The following is a 19,344-nucleotide window of genomic DNA, read 5'->3' as shown; positions in this document are numbered from 1 at the left end:
CTTTCTGTTCTGATAAATGAGCTGAATGCTGCCCACACAGAACAGTGAGACACCAATACCCAGCTGTAATGGGGAGGGGCATCCTGGTATATGAAGGGTCTCATAGCAATTTGCCTGATTAATTCACCCTCTGTTAAATTTAGTTGTCATATGAGTTTCTGCTGTAGATAGCACTGTACCATTAACAAATTATGAAATTCAGGAAAGGAAATACTGACACATTACATTAAGACTATGGTTCAGAAGACAAGGACAGAAAAACATGGCATGACTGAGACAGCATCTCGTAGCAACGGAACGCGTGAACAACAGTTTCCCAAAGATGAGGGCCATGTTGTGCTGGGTTCTCTCCATCTATCCAGCATAGACAAGCATAACTGGCATCACAAAATGGACCTGTAGTTTTTAACACAGCCTTGATTTTGCCTACCATTCAGAAATGTGCATAATATTGATGAGTCAGAAAAAAATATGAGAAATGTGAACAAATGCTCTGTCATTTGTCCTTGTCTGCTGCCAGATCATCAAGATTCCTCATTCCCACCTCCACCCCCAAGGATGCAAATGTTTAGGATTTCCCAAGTTCCACTCCATTATTGTTCTGCTTTCCCAATATCCCTTGGGTTCTGTTCCTTGGGTTCTGTTGGGTTTTGTCTCCTGTGTAATTACGGGTTTCCATATTTAAAAATATTGATGGAAACAGTTCACTTGCCAAAATGGGATAATTTCTTTTTACTTTCATGTTTATTTTATATTTTTCTTTCAACTATACTCCAGCAAAATGGATATATAAAAGAAGCCTGAAAGGACATCTCTCCTCCTGGAAGCCATTTTAAACCAGAAGAACTCTTAGCTAAATCACCCTCCCCTGGCACCCTGTTCAGTTTTAGAATGCCCATCTCCTCCCTGTTCAGCCCTCCCCCACCACATTCAACCCCCGCACCCTTTCCACCACCTGCACAGAGCTTACCTGTTCTGTTAGGTCTCTGCCCCTCATGCACAGTCCTTCCCATTATTGCACCGACTCACTATACTGCTGCAAAGTGCTTTATGGCGCTTTTGCAGCAGTCTGTGTCAGCGGAATACATGTTCCACCAGTCTACGCTTTGAATAGGATTGGGCTGTAAGTGTCACAAGAAGGGCTTAAAAAAACAACAACAATCTACTGAGGCTAATGTAAGGAAGGATAGCTACTCTAGCTAGGCACAATCAATTGTAGCTTGATAATGAACAGTAACGCCCAATAAGCTGCCAACAGATTCATCATGGGAAATCTAAGGCAGTTCGTATGCAGCAGTTAGGGGACAATAAAATAAATAACATAATGCGAGTTGGGGGGAGAACAGTGGTACAATGACAATATATTAATGCTGATTTATGACCTTGTGCCAGTGCAAAGACGCTTTAACACATGACTATTCTGCTGTAGAGAATCTGGCCAATATATTAAAAATACATTTGTTTCAGCAAGTGATTGATGTTTAGTAATTATCTGAACTTGTACAGCAATAACCTTGGACCAGCAGATATATTTAATCATCACCTAGGAAAATGTTAGAATGCTGCTTGAAGGTTACAGTAAACTCATTGTACATTAAAAGAAAAAATAAACAAATAGAAAATCTGATCTCATTGATTAAATAGTTGTGAGCCCAGTACTTTCCTTACAAGGCCCCTAATTGCACACCTATAGCCTAATCCTATATACGCTTATTCAGAAATAAATTCTGCAAACTGAAGGGGGCTTATTCCGGGTAGATGTGCATAGGATTAGGATTGAAGTAAGAGCACAATCTTCCCTATTGGCTTTAAGATTTTTTTTTTTATTGCGGCTTGCTTTTGCCATTTAAAAGTTGTTAGGTAGGATGCTACTTTGTGTCTATTTTTAATTGTATTTCTTGGTGGTTTTATTGTTCTAAATATGAGCGTTAACTGCCTTGATTCTTTGGTTGTCCAAATAGAAAGGTGGGATATAAATGTTCTAAAATAAAAATTAGAACCTTAATCCTAAATTGTAATTGCCCCAGTAAAAAACAAAAGATTACAAAAATTAAGCCATATCATTTTAGGAGTTCCCAGTTTTCTGAATTAGGACTTTAAAACTAGAGTTCACTGAGGCTTCTCCTCTTCCCTGCTCTGGTGCCTGGCAGTTGCTATACAATGTGCCAGGTTCAAGTAGGTCTAGGAAATATAGTTTCCTCAAGGATTACAGACATTGCAAGAGCACTTGACAAAACTACAAATTCCAGGGGCTACTTATGTATGTTTTGCTGCAAATCAGCATGCCTGGTACTGGGAGGGAAGATTTCCCTTCCACTTGCTGCTACTAAAATAGGGAGAGAGAAAAGGGGGTGGTGGGGGTTGACAATTGGTGAGTGAGTGGGGGGGGGGAAGGAGGCCCTTGGATGGTGGTGAGAGAGGAAAGAGGCTCATGGAATAGTCCAATCCAGTTTCAGGTTGGTACTGATATAAGCTATTTTACATTTTCAGGGGAACTAAAATGGCTTATTCTGAGCCAATCCAGTTGAAGCTAGTTAGAGGCAGCTTGCCCATCTCCATTTAGAATTGAGTTTAATGGTAAACAGACCATGTGGTGCAGTCTTTCTATACCATTTCAGAACCTAGATGGTAAGCTGCATACTTCCACATGTAACCCCCACCACTCTGCAAGGTCTGACCTTGGTTTCATGCCAATATGTTAGTTTTCTTTATCATAATAAGTGAGATCATAATAGGTGAGGGATGATACACATCTGTCCCCTAAAATGTAGACATGCTGCATTGTGAGCTGTGTTGGGAATAATGACCAGTAATACAGGGTGATAGTTTGAAGACCAGAAATGAGTTTCTGTCCTGACATTAAACAGTTTCTATCCCCCCCCCATGCAGTAAAAAACAACAGAATCAGGTTCCATACCTGGTTTTCTGACAGCATACAACTGCTTTGCATCAGTAGTATGAATTCTGGTTGCCTTTTGCTGAAAAACTACAAGCAAAAGCAAATTAGGAGAGCATAATGGTAGCACAATTAACAGGAAGTCCTGATCTCTGAGCATGCATCCAGTGATGTCATTAGGGGGTGGGGGGATGCAAGCCACACCAGGTGATGTGCATGGGGGGTGACACACACTGGGGGGGGTCATGCAGTAAAATAGCAGTTTTAAGGAATAATATCATCATGTCATATACAGTTGGATGTGGAATTTACAGCAGAATGCAATGAAAAAATCACCAGAGTGAAGTATCTCCTTTCTATCAAACGTTATGGTGAAAAAACTGGAAAACAAAAAATGCATGGAGCGTTATGGAAAGTGAAAATGAGACATATTGCGTGTTTATACCAGGGTGACCAAAATCACTAAAATAACAGTTTGGAAGAATAATACCATCGTGTTATATAACAATCAATGTGTAATTTCATGCAGCATGCAATGTAACAAACTATGTTGAAATATCTCTGTTCTATCAAAAGATACAGCCAAAAAACCACTGGGGGTGGGGCGATGGTACATTGCCACACCCACTACCTGGGGTGTTGCCCCACTCACTGCATGGGGGTGAACTGCTGGCCTCCCACACCAGGTGACGTGAACCCTAGTGTCACCACTGCATGCATCTTCTGTCATAAATCCAACTTCGCCCACTTCCCCTGTGCACTGGTCGAATTCTGCTAGTGCAAGAGTATCACTATAATGGCATCTTTTTTTTCAGTCACCCAAGGACATAGCCCACTGGCACAAGGGAATTGGGAGCAATTCTGTATTACCAAATAGGTGTAACTCATGGATAGGATCCCTCTGTTAAGTCAGAAGGGACAGGAGAGCTAGGAGCATGGCCTCTAACAAATCACAAGAAGAAATAAAGTGGGTCCAGGATGGAGATACATTCAACAATGTCCTTGATTAGGAAGTAGTTTAATTGATAGGCCTGGGAATTTCTGCTGAGTTTTGCAGTGCTACAGCAGTAAAAAATTGGAGTTACTTCTCCAGCTGTTCAAAGTCAAATTGTTAGAGCCACGTTACATTCAGCATCTTGCTGAAAATCATTTCAGCTGGCAACAAACATTCTGAGTGGGCGAGGTAAGAGAAAATAAATTATTCACTTTTTGGACTGAATTAGGAAGGCACACCACTAAATTACTGTGTTTAGGCACATGTGCATGCTGGGATTTTCTGGTAAAATAATGGAGCAACAGTTTGCAGTTTAGCCCCCCATTCAAAATTATCAAGCCAGAAAATTCCAAAGTACAAGGATGCTGCACAGTGAAATAGCCCAGCCACCTTTAAAGCTATTCTGAAGTGATAATGCAGAACTGTTGAAAATGCAAGTGTTTACTCTCTCTCAATAAACACATTTTGGCTTCGTATTCATGTCCAAAGTTTTTGGCAAGAGGGCCACATCATCTCTCTGACACTGAGTTGGGGGCCAGGGAAAGAAAGAATTAATTTACATTTAAAATTTGAATAAATTTACATAAGTTTACGTAAATGAATATATTAAAGATGAACTTATATGAATGAATGAAGGTCTTGCAATAGCTCAAGGCCTATAAAAGGTTTTGCACAAAGCAAGGCTGGCCTTTCCTTTGCTGCCACTACTGCATCACAGACATGAAACTGCAAGCAGTAGAGGAAGCCCTCATCCCACAGCTCACGCAAAAAGGTCAAAATAATAATAATTTTATTTATACCCCGCCCTTCTCCCCAAAGAGATCGAGGGCGGCTAACAGTTGCCTTCACGCTAAGAGCAGTTGTGTCGGGCCAGTGCGGGCTGCAACAAATCTCTGGAGGGCCAGAGGCTCATTGGAGACTGTGGGCTCCCTGAGGGCCGCATTGAGAGGCCTTGAGGGTCACATGTGGCCCCAGGGCCGGGGTTTGGGCACCCCTGCTTTAGGTCATAGAGTATTCATGAAACTTCCTAGTAATGCGATATGCCTGGCACCAGGGATGGGCACACAAGTCACGATGACTTGTGAAAACGCTGGTTTTTCATGACTCGTGTTAACTCAAGTCATAGACGCCACTAACTTGGACCTGACTCGTGACACGGGGCCAGTGACTCAGAAATTAGTCATGACTCCAATTGACTCGAGGAATGACTTGTTTTTTTGTGTGCTTGCGACTCTGCTTGCATGTGTGTGAGTTTGCTTACTTTTCTCACTGCTTCCGCATTGCTCCAAAGACCTTGTGGCCAATCTGGAGGCTGACATTTGGATTGATAGCAGTAGCAGACATGGTGGGAGAAAGGTAAGTTGGTTCCAGGAGGTGGGGGCTGGGGCAATAGAAGGGAGGAGGAAGGCTTAAGGGTTGTTTTTTTTCTGCACGAGGCTGGGGGGAGGAACTAGAAGAAGGCAGGAGCAGCCAGGGCATGGGGGAGGGGGTTCTTCTGGTGATCTTGGAATGGACAATTGGATGAATGGATTGCCTAATTCAGTGATTTATGTAGTGCCTCCAGAACACTGGTTCCCAACCTGTGGTCCGTGGAGACCCTGAGAAGTGGTCCATGAGGTCACAGGAAAAAAAAGATCACCTTTGATCACTTCCTGCATCAGCTGTAGCTGTCGACATTCTGTTCTCCACCCTCTCTGGTAGTCCGTGGGGGAGCACTCGCTCAGGAGATGCTTCCCCACAGATCACCAGAGAGGAGGGAGTATGGAGCACCCACAGCCACAGCTGCCTACAAAAGCAGAAACCCACAAATCTATAAATAATAAATCATCTCTAATGATTACAAATTTAATTGTATTTTTTGTGTGCAGGGGGTTGCATGTGGTCCATGTCAATTTCAATTTTTGCTTCAGTGGTCCACAGGCTTCTAAAGATAGGGAACTCCTGCTCCAGAACAAAACAACTATTGTTATCTTGGCCAGTATCTGTATTATTTCTGTTTCTTTTGCTAGATGGCGGTGTTTGGATCTCTTTTTGATTTCTGTGTTTTCCATGCCGTGCATAAGGAGCTCTGCTACAACTTCCCATCTTTCTTGCCTACAACTATTTGTTGAATCCAGCGAGGGGTCAGGTACATATGGAACTTCCACATACATGCCACCTGCTCCATGAGGAAGCATGCATTAACAAACAGGTGATTCTCTTCTTCATCTAGCCACTAAGGCTGTACACATGGAGTCTTCCTCCAGTAAAGCAGCACTGCACCTATCAGTTGTTGAAGAACAGGTGGGATTTAGCTCCCCTTTCCCTGTCAAACAGAGGACCAGCACAATTACAATCTTCTGAAGTTGGTATCACATGTGCAGCTCTGGAAGCTGCAAATGTGCAACGTTGGACTGAAACCATTATGGCTATTAATTGGCAATTATTACTATAAATGTTTCATGATCTGCAGAGGCACATATGTAATCAAGTCAGGCAGAAGCCAAAGGTCAGCAAACCAGAGTTTGGGGGCAGGGGGAGGTGGGGGCAGCTATGGTTGGGTTCTCTGTCTGAGGAGGGAGCAGAGGGCTGCTAACAAAATGCTCAGATTGAGGAATCAAGTCTGAAGCAACATTTACATAGTGCCAGACATACCTCTGTTGGTTGCCCAATGGCCCAATCCTATGCAACTTTTCAGCATCAATGCAGCGACAATGTAGCCCAAAGGTAAGGGAACAAATGTTAGCTTGAGCAGGACTCAATAACTGCCCCGGCAGGATGTGGCGCACATCCCATTGGTACGGCTGCATTGGTGCTGGAAAGCTGGATGGGATTGGGCCCTAAATCACCCGGTCTGACTGGTCAGAGTGACAGCAGTTCTCTCTCTGTGTAGCAGCTGAATACTGCTGCAGTATAGCAAAGATAGGAGACACCTAAGCCTGAGTGATGGAGGCTCTGGCTCAAGACCACCCTTGGTGCCCTACAATATGATTCCTTCTGGACTCATCTGGATGCCCAGCACATCTACTTGGAAGACACTTGTTTCCTTAGCAATAGGGGAGGAATTATTATGTATTGATTCTGTACAAAAAACATTAAGAACTGCTTTAGGAAGGACATCCTGAAAAATAACATTTATGAGGTTTTAGATAATACACTGAAAAAAGCAGGAAGGAGCCATTAAGAGTACATTTGGAATAGAAAATGCTCTTCGGTGAATTCACTTCATTCTGTCTGATCTTATTTTTTCTGCTTTCACTGTCTGATGTAGATGTTGATGCAGCAAAAAACTGATTTGCTCCATTGGAAGCACCACCTGTTAGGACAAAAGCCCTCGAATATCATTGATGACATTATACAAGTCTTGTTCACTTTGAAGGAAATACTCAGTGTGAATGAAACAACATTAGGGAAATGTGTGCTTCGAATGAGCACAAATATATACATCAGTTATCAATCAAAATAAAACCGCAATTCTAGCAAGAACTCAGGCTAGCAAGTACAAGGTGAAGAGACATGCCCCTGCAAGACATTAAACCAAAACAAATAAAAGTGAACCAAATTAACTGGCCTGTAGATACAGGTTCAGGGACTGGGGGGTAACTGGGTCAAAACAAGGCTCTTTGTTTTTGTTACTTATTTTAATATTGCTGACATTTTAGCAACATTGTTCAGGTGGGTATGTAGCCTTAATCCTTTGCACACCAGTGTAATCCATAGGCTTGAATCCCTGCAAAAGTAAAATGTATCACTGTGATGCTGGTAGTATTCACTTTTATGGAAAGCCTTTCATTTGCCAATTACACATTGCTGATGCGCTGATGCATACTAAAATAAAATTTATATATCAGGCATGAAGTTTAGGGCCTAAATCTATATTATTCAAATTTTACACTACATTTGAATAAATTCCAATACCCATGAATTAGGAAAAAAAAAATCTCTGAAACCCAAGAAGCACCATAGACCTGGTACCATGTTTTTTTCTCACCAGAAAAGATTCTCCCCAACCTCAAACAGCAAATTTTAAAAACATATCTGAAAGGCAAAAACCCCACCATGATTTCTCCAAGCAGAAAGGTTTCTCCTCCCCAAGCAACAATACCTTTGTAGTAATTAGCATGTTCCCCAGTAGAAGAAATAGCTCCCTCCCTGCCCCCCAGGCAGCACAAGTAGAAATCTCTTCCGACCTTCCCTGTAGCTGCCTTCAGCTAGACCTGCTATCCATGTGCTCTGGATGGGGACAGGGTGACCAGATGTGACCAGACATAGATGAACAGGCCTTGCTGAGGGAGAATCAGCATGGCTTCTGTAAGGGTAAGTCTTGCCTCACGAACCTTATAGAATTCTTTGAAAAGGTCAACAGGCATGTGGATGTGGGAGAACCCATGGACATTATATATCTGGACTTTCAGAAGGCATTTGACACGGTCCCCCACCAAAGGCTACTGAAAAAACTCCACAGTCAGGGAATTAGAGGACAGGTCCTCTCATGGATTGAGAACTGGTTGAAGACCAGGAAACAGAGAGTGGGTGTCAATGGGCAATTTTCACAATGGAGAGAGGTGAAAAGCGGTGTGCCCCAAGGATCTGTCCTGGGACCGGTGCTTTTCAACCTCTTCATAAATGACCTGGAGACAGGCTTGAGCAGTGAGGTGGCAAAGTTTGCAGACAACACCAAACTTTTCCAAGTGGTGAAGACCAGAAGTGATTGTGAGGAGCTCCAGAAGGATCTCTCCAAACTGGCAGAATGGACAGCAAAATGGCAGATGCGCTTAAATGTCAGTAAGTGTAAGGTCATGCACATTGGGGCAAAAAATCAAAACTTTACATATAGACTGATGGGTTCTGAGCTGTCTGTGACAGATCAGGAAAGAGATCTTGGGGTGGTGGTGGACAGGTCGATGAAAGTGTCGACTCAATGTGTGGCGGCAGTAAAGAAGGTCAATTCTATGCTTGGAATCATTAGAAAAGGTATTGAGAACAAAACGGCTAATATTATAATGCCATTGTACAAATCGATGGTAAGGCCACACCTGGAGTATTGTGTCCAGTTCTGGTTGCTGCATCTCAAAAAAGACATAGTGGAAATGGAAAAGGTGCAAAAGAGAGCGACTAAGATGATTACTGGGCTGGGACACCTTCCTTTTGAGGAAAGGCTACGGCATTTGGGCTTCTTCAGCCTAGAAAAGAGGCGCCTGAGGGGGGACATGATTGAGACATACAAAATTATGCAGGGGATGGACAGAGTGGGTAGAGAGATGCTCTTTACACTCTCACACAACACCAGAACCAGGGGACATCCACTAAAATTGAGTGTTGGGAGAGTTAGAACAGACAAAAGAAAATATTTCTTTACTCAGTGTGTGGTAGGTCTGTGGAACTCCTTGCCACAGGATGTGGTGATGACGTCTTGCCTGGACGCCTTTAAAAGGGGATTGGACAAGTTTCTGGAGGAAAAATCCATTACGGATTACAAGCCATGATGTGCATGTGCAACCTCCTGATTTCAGAAATGGGCTATGTCAGAATGCCAGATGCAAGGGAGGGCACCAGGATGCAGGTCTCTTGTTATCTGGTGTGCTCCCTGGGGCATTTGGTGGGCTGCTATGAGATACAGGAAGCTGGACTAGAGGGGCCTATTGCCTGATCCAGTGGGGCTGTTCTTATGTTCTTATGTTAGATTTCATAACCAGAAAAGAGGACAAGGTACCCCAAAATGTAGAACTTTCAAGAAAAATGTAGGATATGACAAAATAAAAGCTAAAAACAGTTATATATTGATTTCATGTGGTTAACTTAAATACTATATTATTTATTATTAAATTTAAAACTGTATTAGTCATTTTTATAACAACCAGAATAAAAAACCAAAAAAAAAAAAAAGCACAAACCACCACCACCAAACTAAACAACCAAAATAATGCAGTGACAACTTTCCAGAATCATGACACCACATGATTGGCCCTGCAAAATTGATAACAGCGGAAGATACTCTGGTTTACAAGTCCCTTTTGCTTCCTAATGTGTGCACACCTGCCTATCTTCCTCCTGGAGAGCTGATAGGATGGGTAACACAAGGCCACTTACTGGACACTTTGCAGGTTACACAACAATATAAAAGTGAGCTCTGGCACCTTGACATTTACATCTCCACATCCTGGGGATGTAAATACATTAGTAATGCACTACAGCCCAATCCTGAGCTGTCCAGGGTGCCCGGGCTTGGCGGCACTGAGAACAGCTGCCGCCAGATCCTGTGTGCCCCAGGGCTGCCGCGGGAGGCGCCTCCCTTCTCCAGGGTAAGGTAAGCAGCCCCGCAATGGTAAGGTAAAGGCACTCGTGTAGGGCGCTGAGCCCTCCATGAGCGCCTTGGATCCTTCGGAGCAGAGCTCTGCGGACCCACCTCCCTCCCTCACCCGGCATGCCTCCCGCCCGCCCCCTTCCCCACGTCATGCCTCTGTGTCATGCCTCCCCCACCCTCTCTCTGCCCCCCCGTCGGCCTCCCCCCTCCCCAGAATGCCTCCTCCCTGCCCCATTTACCTTGCCGCAGCTCAGCAGTCCATGAAGCTGCCGAGCCGCGGAGGCTGGGCGACCACCCCGTGCTTAGCCCAGCACCGGCCGGCGCTGGGCTAGCACGGGTGGGAGCCAGGCGGAGAGGCTCGCAAACATGCCTTATGTTCAGTGGCACGAAGCTGTGCCGCTGAGCACAGGATTGGGCTCTTACAGCAATATAAAACGAGACACCAGGTCGGCATCATTTCAAGAAGCCAAAAACATACCATGTATTTGTGAGAGAATTGGGATTATCTGTTATCCAATTTTAGGGGACAGAATGGGGACAGAACTTGCCCCATCAGGTTCTGCAGAGTCATGATTGATTTTTAATGCTCTATGTCCTGTCAAATGCTGCTCTCCACCCCTATCCCTGCCACAAGCATCAGCTGAAACTTAAGGAGCCCTCCAGGACTCTGTTTTACTCACTCTACACACATGCTCTCTCTCTCTCTCTCTCTCTGTGTGTGTGTGTGTGTGTGTGTGTGTGTGTGTGTGTGTGTGAGAGAGAGAGAGAGAGAGAGAGAGAGAGAGAGAGAGAGAGAGATCAGGACCATAGAGCATGTGAGATAGTGGTAGAATGCTGATGTTTCCCTACTTCCTTCCTGAAAATCTCTCCCAAGGGAGCTATTTCCTTCCCAAAGCGTTAAATTTACAGAATTGTATGCAACGATACCTTCAGGAGAAAACAGCAGCTTAAATTCAGGGGAAATTTTCAGCCTGAAAATGATGTGGGGGAAGCATCAAATCAGTCCCTTGTCTGTGCTGCACTCCTGATCTTGATCAACCTTTCCCAAGGCTGCTATTTCTAATCAAAAAATAAGCTCAAGAGAGATGGTTGCATACAAAACATATCACCTAGCTTAGGTCTTACTGCATCCTCCCCATGCATGCATGTTATTTGAGTTTTCAGTAAGAACTTTCAGCAACAAGAGCATTCATACTGGCATGCTGCTTTTCTATGCACACGGACCTTTCTATGCAAGGAAGAACTCAAATATTTGATCTCCCCCCAGCAGCCAGAGATAGTATAGTCCATTAACATATACATTCCAGATGGTGGTTAATCAAGTGTTTTGAAGGTTAAGATTCTTTGCTTTGCAAGTTGTTTAAGCCTTCATTCAAATTCTGATTGGAAAGTAGGGTAAATCAAAGAAAAATATAAATGTATTAAGCATAGCTGGCTGGCATCTCATTGACAATGAGCAACTCAAGGCTTCCTCATTGGCAATCTTAGTCAGGGATGCTGATGAGTCACCAGGCAGAGAGACCAAAGTATCCCCCTCAGGCCCAGGCAATTCTCAAAGGTCAGAGATGAGATACATGGCAGATCAGTATAAGCAAACCTGCACCTGTCTGTGGTTAAACTGCACTAACTTCAGTCTCCAGGGCTGATGTTCTTGTGCCAGGAACAAGCATAAATCTTTTACGGTGTGCTCAGAAACAAAATGCTCTCACACATTTATTTAACAGTTACTCTGTCATCATATTGGAAGCATCTTGAAAGAACCTGGTGAAGAATATTAAAAACTCCAGGAATGAAAAGGGAAGCCACTGAGAATGCATGCCATCTGGACACAGAGCCATTTGCCGTCTAAACAAATTGCATCTTAATGAAATTGCTCCATAACACAAAATATTTATGTTGGTTTAAATTGCACAATGACATGGGGAGGTCACTCCTCTTTCAACTGAAGGGGTCAGCATATTTTGCCATTCATAATACATTCATTGCAAATCTGAAAATCCTCCTTTTAAAAAACAACAACAACTGGTATGTGTCTGCTTTTGTGTGTGTGTCTTATTCCATTTCTTGAACTGAGATGCTTGGTTTTCAGATCATCACTGTACTTTGCACAGTCATTTTGCACAAATCATAGCCAAGAGACCATCATCCCTTTGTCCAGAAAATATTCCTCTTACCCTGGATAGAGCCGCAGCTGCCCCAGTGGGTCTACCTGGATTTGTGCCACCTAAAGAAGTGGTGCAGATCCAAGGAGAATGGAGCAGCCTGGAGCTGCTCTGTGCTGATCCGGCATAACTGCTGGATCCTGGCCCCACCTGCCGCTCCCCACCCGCCCACAGGCTCGCCTGTCACCCACCCTCCCCCTGAAACACTTCCTCCCCACCTCCTCCCTGCTCTTCCCATCCCCCCCCGACTCCTATGCTGGCCGAGCTCAGCTGGCGCAGACTTACCTTTCCTTGCCACCATGGAGGCTGCATCTGGCCTCCACAGGCCAGGTCACCTCTTTGCACTGGTGTGGCTTTATCTGAAGGAGGTGCAAACGTGCTTTACAGCACTTTTGTGACCCTCCTGGGCCGGCACAAGAATGATTCCTCCTTTCTTGCTTACTTAAGGGTAAGACTGCAACTATAGTCCATAAATGTCTAGATCAGGGGTGTCAAACATAAGGCCCGGGGGGCCAGATGCATCCTGTGGAAGCTTTTCATCTGGCCCTCAGGCTCTCAGCTGCTGAGCCATGCTGATGTGTTACTGCAGAAAGGGCAGCCCACTTGAAAATTGAGCTCTCCCGTATCTTGAAATATGATCAAGATTTGTATATTTTCTCTTCTGTCATTTGCAGCTGAGTTCCCAAGTGAGAAAAATGTGCTTATTTTTGGTCATGACCTGTTTAATGACATCACTTCCTGCCAAATGACATCACTTTTGGCCCTCAGTGGGGATCATGAATGTTATTCAGCCCTCTGTATGAAATGAGTTTGACACCCCTGGTCTAGATGCTAGCAGTGGATACTCTTATCTGTGGAAGCATGCTTGTCAGAAACTCAGTGGAGTCTGTGCCTAGTCTGAAACAGGTCCAGAAAGTCTTCAGTCTCAGTCTGGAACAAGATCTGGTTTGCTATTGCTGCTGCTCTCATTAGTGACACTTCACTGAGGAAGAGAGAGCTTGCTGTGACCAATGTGATTTAAGGAATGGAGTCAACAGTAGATGCCCAGCTAACTATGAATTTGGTGGATCTTGCTGAGCTAATTATGAATTTTTGAAGCTGTTTTCTTCTGAATGTTACAATTCACTCTTCTAGTCCCAAGTTCACCACTCTGATTGGCAATGGCTCTCCAGAGGTTGCACTAAGACTGTAGCAGCACTGGAAAGTTGGGTAGAATTGAGCAACATAAGTCTCCGCAGACAAAGCTTGAACTTTTATCACTGCGCTATGGGGTCCTTCCCACAAAGTGGTTCTTCCCACATGATGGGCCATAGCTCAGTGCTTCGTTTGCAGAAGGGTTCAAGTTCAATCCCCAGGATCTCCAGTCAGAACTGCAAAAGAACCCTGTTGGAAAACCTGGAAAGCTGTAGACAGTCAGTGCAGACAATGCTGATCTAGACCGACCAATGGTCTGGTTCAGCATAAGACAGCCTCCTCTATTTAGACTTAAATAGAGGATTTAGAGGTGAACGAACCTTTCGGGGCTGATTAATGTAATTCTGTCATGAGGCATAAATTATTTATGAGCACAATACATTTCTTCTTCATCATCATATGATGATGAAGGTATATTGATAAAGACAAACACATGAAGGCATATTGATAAAGATGGCTTTTGCAACCCAAAGAATGTGTGTATACCTTTGAAAACTTTATACTTTTGAGAGAAACAGCCCAACTCAATGTAACTCCCCATACAGTGATGCAGAAAGGGATTTCTGCAGCATCCCACTGCAGGGAAGTGGGGGTAAGGCACTTGTGCTTTGCCTCCTTGGGGTAAGGCAACATTTGTTCCCTTGCTCCGGGATAAGTCCCTTCTGGCCCATTGGGTCAAATTGGACCTGTGGCTGTGATATCACTAGTGCAAGTCCACATGGACCAGTGAAGGCAGATTGAACCCAGGAAGGGGGCTTGGATTTGGCAGATACCACTGCCATCGAATCTGCCCCCTTCTTGGTCCCAATCCACACTCCTCCCCACCCCCTTTGCTGCCCAGTTCCACCTACCCCCTGCTTCCCTCCTATCCCCTGTGTGATCTTTCCTGGGATGGTGGATGTGCCACGTGGAGCCAACAGCTTGCTGCTTCAGATGGTAGCCAGCCCATGTGCTCCAGGGTGTTATGCTTTGGGACTGACAGAAAGTGTCTAGTGCCATTGGAACACTTATTTGGGCAACATTAGCTGCCATTAGGATGGACCAATAGCTACTGGAACTTCTCTCATCTGCTACCTCTCTAATATACTGTATTTTCTTGATTGATTTCTTGTACCCAGTAACTTGACTATTAAAAGCCCAGTTAGGCTTTTAGCCAGTTAGTTTAGCCAGTTAGGCTTTCCATTTTACTGAAATATGGAGTGAGTAAAGAATGTTGGCCTGAGGTTGAAATGTGTATTTTAAGCAGATATTCACTGAAGGTCAACAAGTATTACCTTGTGCTATATAAGGCGTGCTCTTCTCTTTTGTAGGGACAGGACGGGGCGCAGGTGCTGGTGGCCGGTTCATAATGAAGGACTTTCCCTCTTTGCTTCGTTCTTTAAAGGCATTCTCGAGTATTGTATCATACACACCATCATCCATTTGAGCACAAGTGTATGGATCTTCCTGTTTCAGTTGCTCAAATTCACCCTCTTCTTTCTGGTCTTCGTATGGCTCTCTGCTTTCCATTTTTTCTTTCTGTGTTTTCCATGCTGCAAAACACAGACAATAACACCCTCATAATCCAAACCCTGGTTATTATTCAGACTCCTGGGTTTCCAGGGTGAGCAACAATATCAGTATAAACCTGCTGATGACAATCTCTGCCAACTGAATGCTGAGACACATATACTCCATTCTAAATCTGGCTAGTCAGAGCCGCATTTATTTCCTCATTATCTCAATCTAAAGTTTTTATTAGGCATCTTAAAAAATTTATTGCAGGTTGAGTCTCAGTATTCATGAGGGTTCTGTTCCGAGAACTCACGTGGATGGCAAAAATTGCATTAAAGCAAATTCATTTAAAAAGCAATGTCCCTTTGCTAGGCGATTTAAAAACAGCATTACTGACCTTTGTGATGTAAGACAGAGGCATTAGGCAGACAATCCAGCAATCACTCTCTCTCCAGGTGCTTAGAAAGGCTTCACTCTGAGCCAGCAACCCTTCCCTTCACCCACAGCGCAGCGCTGGGAAAGAATGCAGTGATTATCATTCTTTCACATGTTCAGAGGGAAGGAAGGGGTCACTTGCCTTGGAGTGAAGCTGTTCGAAGTGCCTGGAGTGAAAATGATTGATGAATTGTCAGCTGATTGCCCTCTAATTGTCTGCATTAACAATTATCTGCATTATTGCTAAACAACTTTTTCCTTTAATTTACAGGACCCTTCTTATCGTGTTGAGAAAAAACCATGGGTGAAAAATCTGCGGATAATTAGGTTATACCTGTATAAATTCATTGGAATGACATGTTTTTGAATGTTCAGAAAGTACAATACTGTATAAATACCAAATATCAGTATGACTGACTGTTCTCAATTTTTAGTGAATTGGTAGAAACTGATCATTCTAAGGTTGGTGGGAACAAGTTGCTTATTAAGTCAATTATACATTCCTGCAACCATAGTTACAAAAACCTACCTAACCTGCAAATGTGTTAGATATTCACAGAAGCCATAAAATATGTCTCATCTGAAATAGCATTGGACGTCAAGTGCCTAATGGCTCAATCCTGTCTAAGAGCTATGCCAGCAGAGCATATGCTCCACCGGTGCTGGCCATTGCAACAGTGCTGTAAAATACTTTGTGATGGTATTGTTAGGTGCACTGGAGAGAAGGCCAGAGTCTTCTTGTGTGCACCGGCACTGTGGGGGACACCTGCTGGAGCAGGGAAGTTCTAACCTGTGCACTGCAAGGGTAGAGGGAGGAAAAAGGGATGCAACAGGGCAGGGTAGGGCAGCAATGGGGGTGGGTGGATTGGGCCTGGGAGGGAGGATGGGATCAGCAGCACTGTTGTGTGTTGTTTCTTATCCCCCTTCATGGGCCTGACATAGGTCAATATGAACTTGTGCAAGTGATATTGCTAGCACAGATTCAAGTTGACCCACAGTGGTGGCTGGGGCTTTCCCTGGGGCAGAGGCATAGCTAGGTCATTTGACACCCAGGGCTCATACATTTTTGTCATCCCATAATTAATTAATTAGCTACGCCACTGCCCTGGGGAAAGGAGACCTTGAGGAGACCTTCTGCCTGTTAAATTCCTCTGCGGGATGCAGCATAGCCCATGCTGGGGCTGCTGCATTGGAGCAGGGGAACATGGGTAGGAGTGGGCTGTAAGTAACCAAATGTTACTTTTTTCTTACGGAAAGTCCTTTTGTGTAAAAAATGCCACAAAGTCTATATGAAGCATGTTAGGTGTGTTTTTGGCACTTGGCGGCCCTGTGTACATTCTTCTTGGAGGACCCTTCCCTCACCTGTAGTTTGCAACATGACAATGATGTATGTAGAGGACTGCCCTGTAGAGGACTGCCTGAGGCTATCTGAGGGCCAAACTAGGTATATGATGACAGCCACTTTTGTTCGTTCATTCATTTGTCTACCCCAGTGGTTCTCTAACTGGGGTGTCACAATGCCCCAGTTAGAGAGCTCTGGTCTCTGCCCCCTTAAGTCTCCAGATGGCCTAAACTGGAAGTCACTTCTGGTAACTGCTGGGATCCCTTCTGGGATCAGGGAGGTTGCGGGCAGTCTCCTTGGTCCTCAGAAGACCTTGGAAAGGCCTTTTTAAAAAAGAGAGAAAATGGGTGGTGGGGGAGGCGCATGGTGCCACCCCCAGATGGCACCCCAAGACATTTGCCCCCCCAAACTCCCCCAGGTATGCCAGTGCTGCCTCTTATTGTTATTTAATTGTGCAAAGGTGGTGGTGGTTGGTTGGAACTCCAACAATGAATGGCCTGAGTAATATGTTAAACTTAAAGCAATATTCCATCTGCTTATTGTGGGATGGTTCAGATGGAACCCCTCCATGAGATTAGGCAGCAGTGAGATGATGTACAAGGGGGAAGGTTGTGGGTGCCCATGCTTCACCCACATGCAATTAGAACAGGCAGCTGGCAGTATTGTCTTAACTGGCGCAGTGCTTCAGCAGGTTACCTGTCACCTGCTTTTCTACTCTCTGCTTTAGAGAGAATCAGTCAAATATTCTATCTGCATTCTGAGAAACCGAAGTATTAAGACTGTGGGAGGTCTGTTTTAGAAATGTTATGTAAGCATTCAAAGAAACAAATTATTTACTTTGCACATGGCCAGGAATATCTCTTTTATCACAGGCTGCATACATTCCTGGAACTAACAGCCCAGTCCTGAGCTGCCTGGTGTGCGGGGCTGCAGCAGCGTTGAAAATGGCTGCCACTGCATCCTGAGCGCAATCCAGGCAGCACTGGTGGCTCCTCAGGAGAAGGAGACTCAACACAGAGACTCAGGATCTGGTGAAGGGAAGCTCCACCAGTCCCACCTCCCTTCCGCCCTGCTCCCGTCCTGGCTTGCCACATCTTCGCCCTTCTCCCGCCTCCCCCCACCCCAGAACGCCTTCTGTTGCCACCCCCACCTACCTCTCCACTGCCCGGTGGTCCACTCGACCGCAGAGTGGTGGAGCAGTGGTGGTGCACCTGCACTAACCCAGCACTGGCTGGCGCTGAGCTAGCACCAGTGCTGAAGGCCACAGACTGCCTTAAGTCATGTTTGAGACAATGCATGCTGGCTGTGAGCCTGCGCGCACTGTATAGAATTGGGCCCCCAATCTCCTTGAACACAATGAGACTGAGAGCCCAATCTAATGCATATTTACTCAGATGTAATCTCACTTTGTTCAATAGGGCATACTCCAAGGAAAGTGTGCATAGGATTGCAGCCTTTTTCTGAATAGGCATGCATAGGATTGTGCTGACAATCATTAAAAGTTGTATTTTTTTTTTTTACAAAAACCACTGAGATAAAAACACATTGCAAAATCACACGTTTCATCTGAGGAATAGATGCCCATATTTTATTTTGACTCTTCCAAGTATGTTTACTTTCAGATCTCTGAAAATCCATAGGGAGCACTGATGCCATTTGCAAATGAACCTTTCTCTGGAAACTGGGATTGACTCTAGACTGCTTTTGAGCTATTCTTGTGCAGTACCTGCAGTAAATGGTTCTCTGAAGAATGTGGAGAGATGACTCATTACCGTTTCTCTTTGAAAAGAAACTATCATCCCCTCCCAAAGATGAAACCAACCTAATACTTCATTGAAACACAGCACAATTAAACTGAAAGATTCACACAGAAAGCACTTCAGAGGGATTCTGCTTCATCCTTGGGATGTTAACTGGCACTGTCTGGAGTCATTGTGTATGTCTGTTTGTTTATAGATAAATCCATGATGCAATAGAATTATTCATGCATAGCATAGCCATGTTCCAATTCAACAGGCAAGCCATTTCAGATGCTTCCCAATACATCTTTTTATCCCTTCTCCACTTATTCAGGCAGCTCCTGTAGGAAAGATTGCATTTATTTCAAGAGGACCAAACAAAGAGCAGTTTGGACACTGAATGCTCGATCTTGCAGGAGAGCGAGATCCGCATCACCCTCCTGCCTACTTTTCCAATCTCTTCACACAAATGAAAATCAGCACGCCTAAACTCCTTGTACTCATGCTCTCCACATCATATGACTCCGTGCCCTATGGCTACAGCAGATAAAAGAGAACAATTTTTGTTTTAACACTCAGTGGTTCTCACACATTTAGCATCAGGACCCACTTTTTAGAAAAAGAATCTTGTCGGGACCCACTGGAAGTGATGTCATGACCGGAAGTGACATCATCAAGCAGGGAAATTTTTAACAATCCTAGGCTGCAATCCTACCTACACTTATCCAGAAGTAAGTCCTATTTACTATCATTGTTAAAAGCATATACATAGTAGTCTGTTAAAAGTACAGGTCTGTAACATTTC

The 19,344-nt window shown here is 44.4% G+C and overlaps 1 protein-coding gene across 1 annotated transcript in view; it reads right to left on the bottom strand.

Moving 5' to 3' along the window:
- BANK1 (B cell scaffold protein with ankyrin repeats 1) overlaps window positions 1–19,344 on the bottom strand; it is a 260,530-nt gene that overhangs the window by 12,299 nt on the left and 228,887 nt on the right. The window contains exons 13-14 of the mRNA XM_066632324.1: window positions 14,804–15,061; window positions 2,918–2,986 (exon numbers count right to left, since the gene is read on the bottom strand). Coding sequence (XP_066488421.1) covers window positions 2,918–2,986; window positions 14,804–15,061 — 327 coding nt within the window. The remainder of the gene's footprint in view (window positions 1–2,917; window positions 2,987–14,803; window positions 15,062–19,344) is intronic.

Source organism: Tiliqua scincoides, chromosome 6 (genome assembly GCF_035046505.1).
Source record: "Tiliqua scincoides isolate rTilSci1 chromosome 6, rTilSci1.hap2, whole genome shotgun sequence".
NCBI classification, from domain to species: Eukaryota; Metazoa; Chordata; class Lepidosauria; order Squamata; family Scincidae; genus Tiliqua; species Tiliqua scincoides.
Note: the sequence above shows the minus strand (reverse complement) of the source record. Positions and strands in the feature narration are given on the sequence as shown.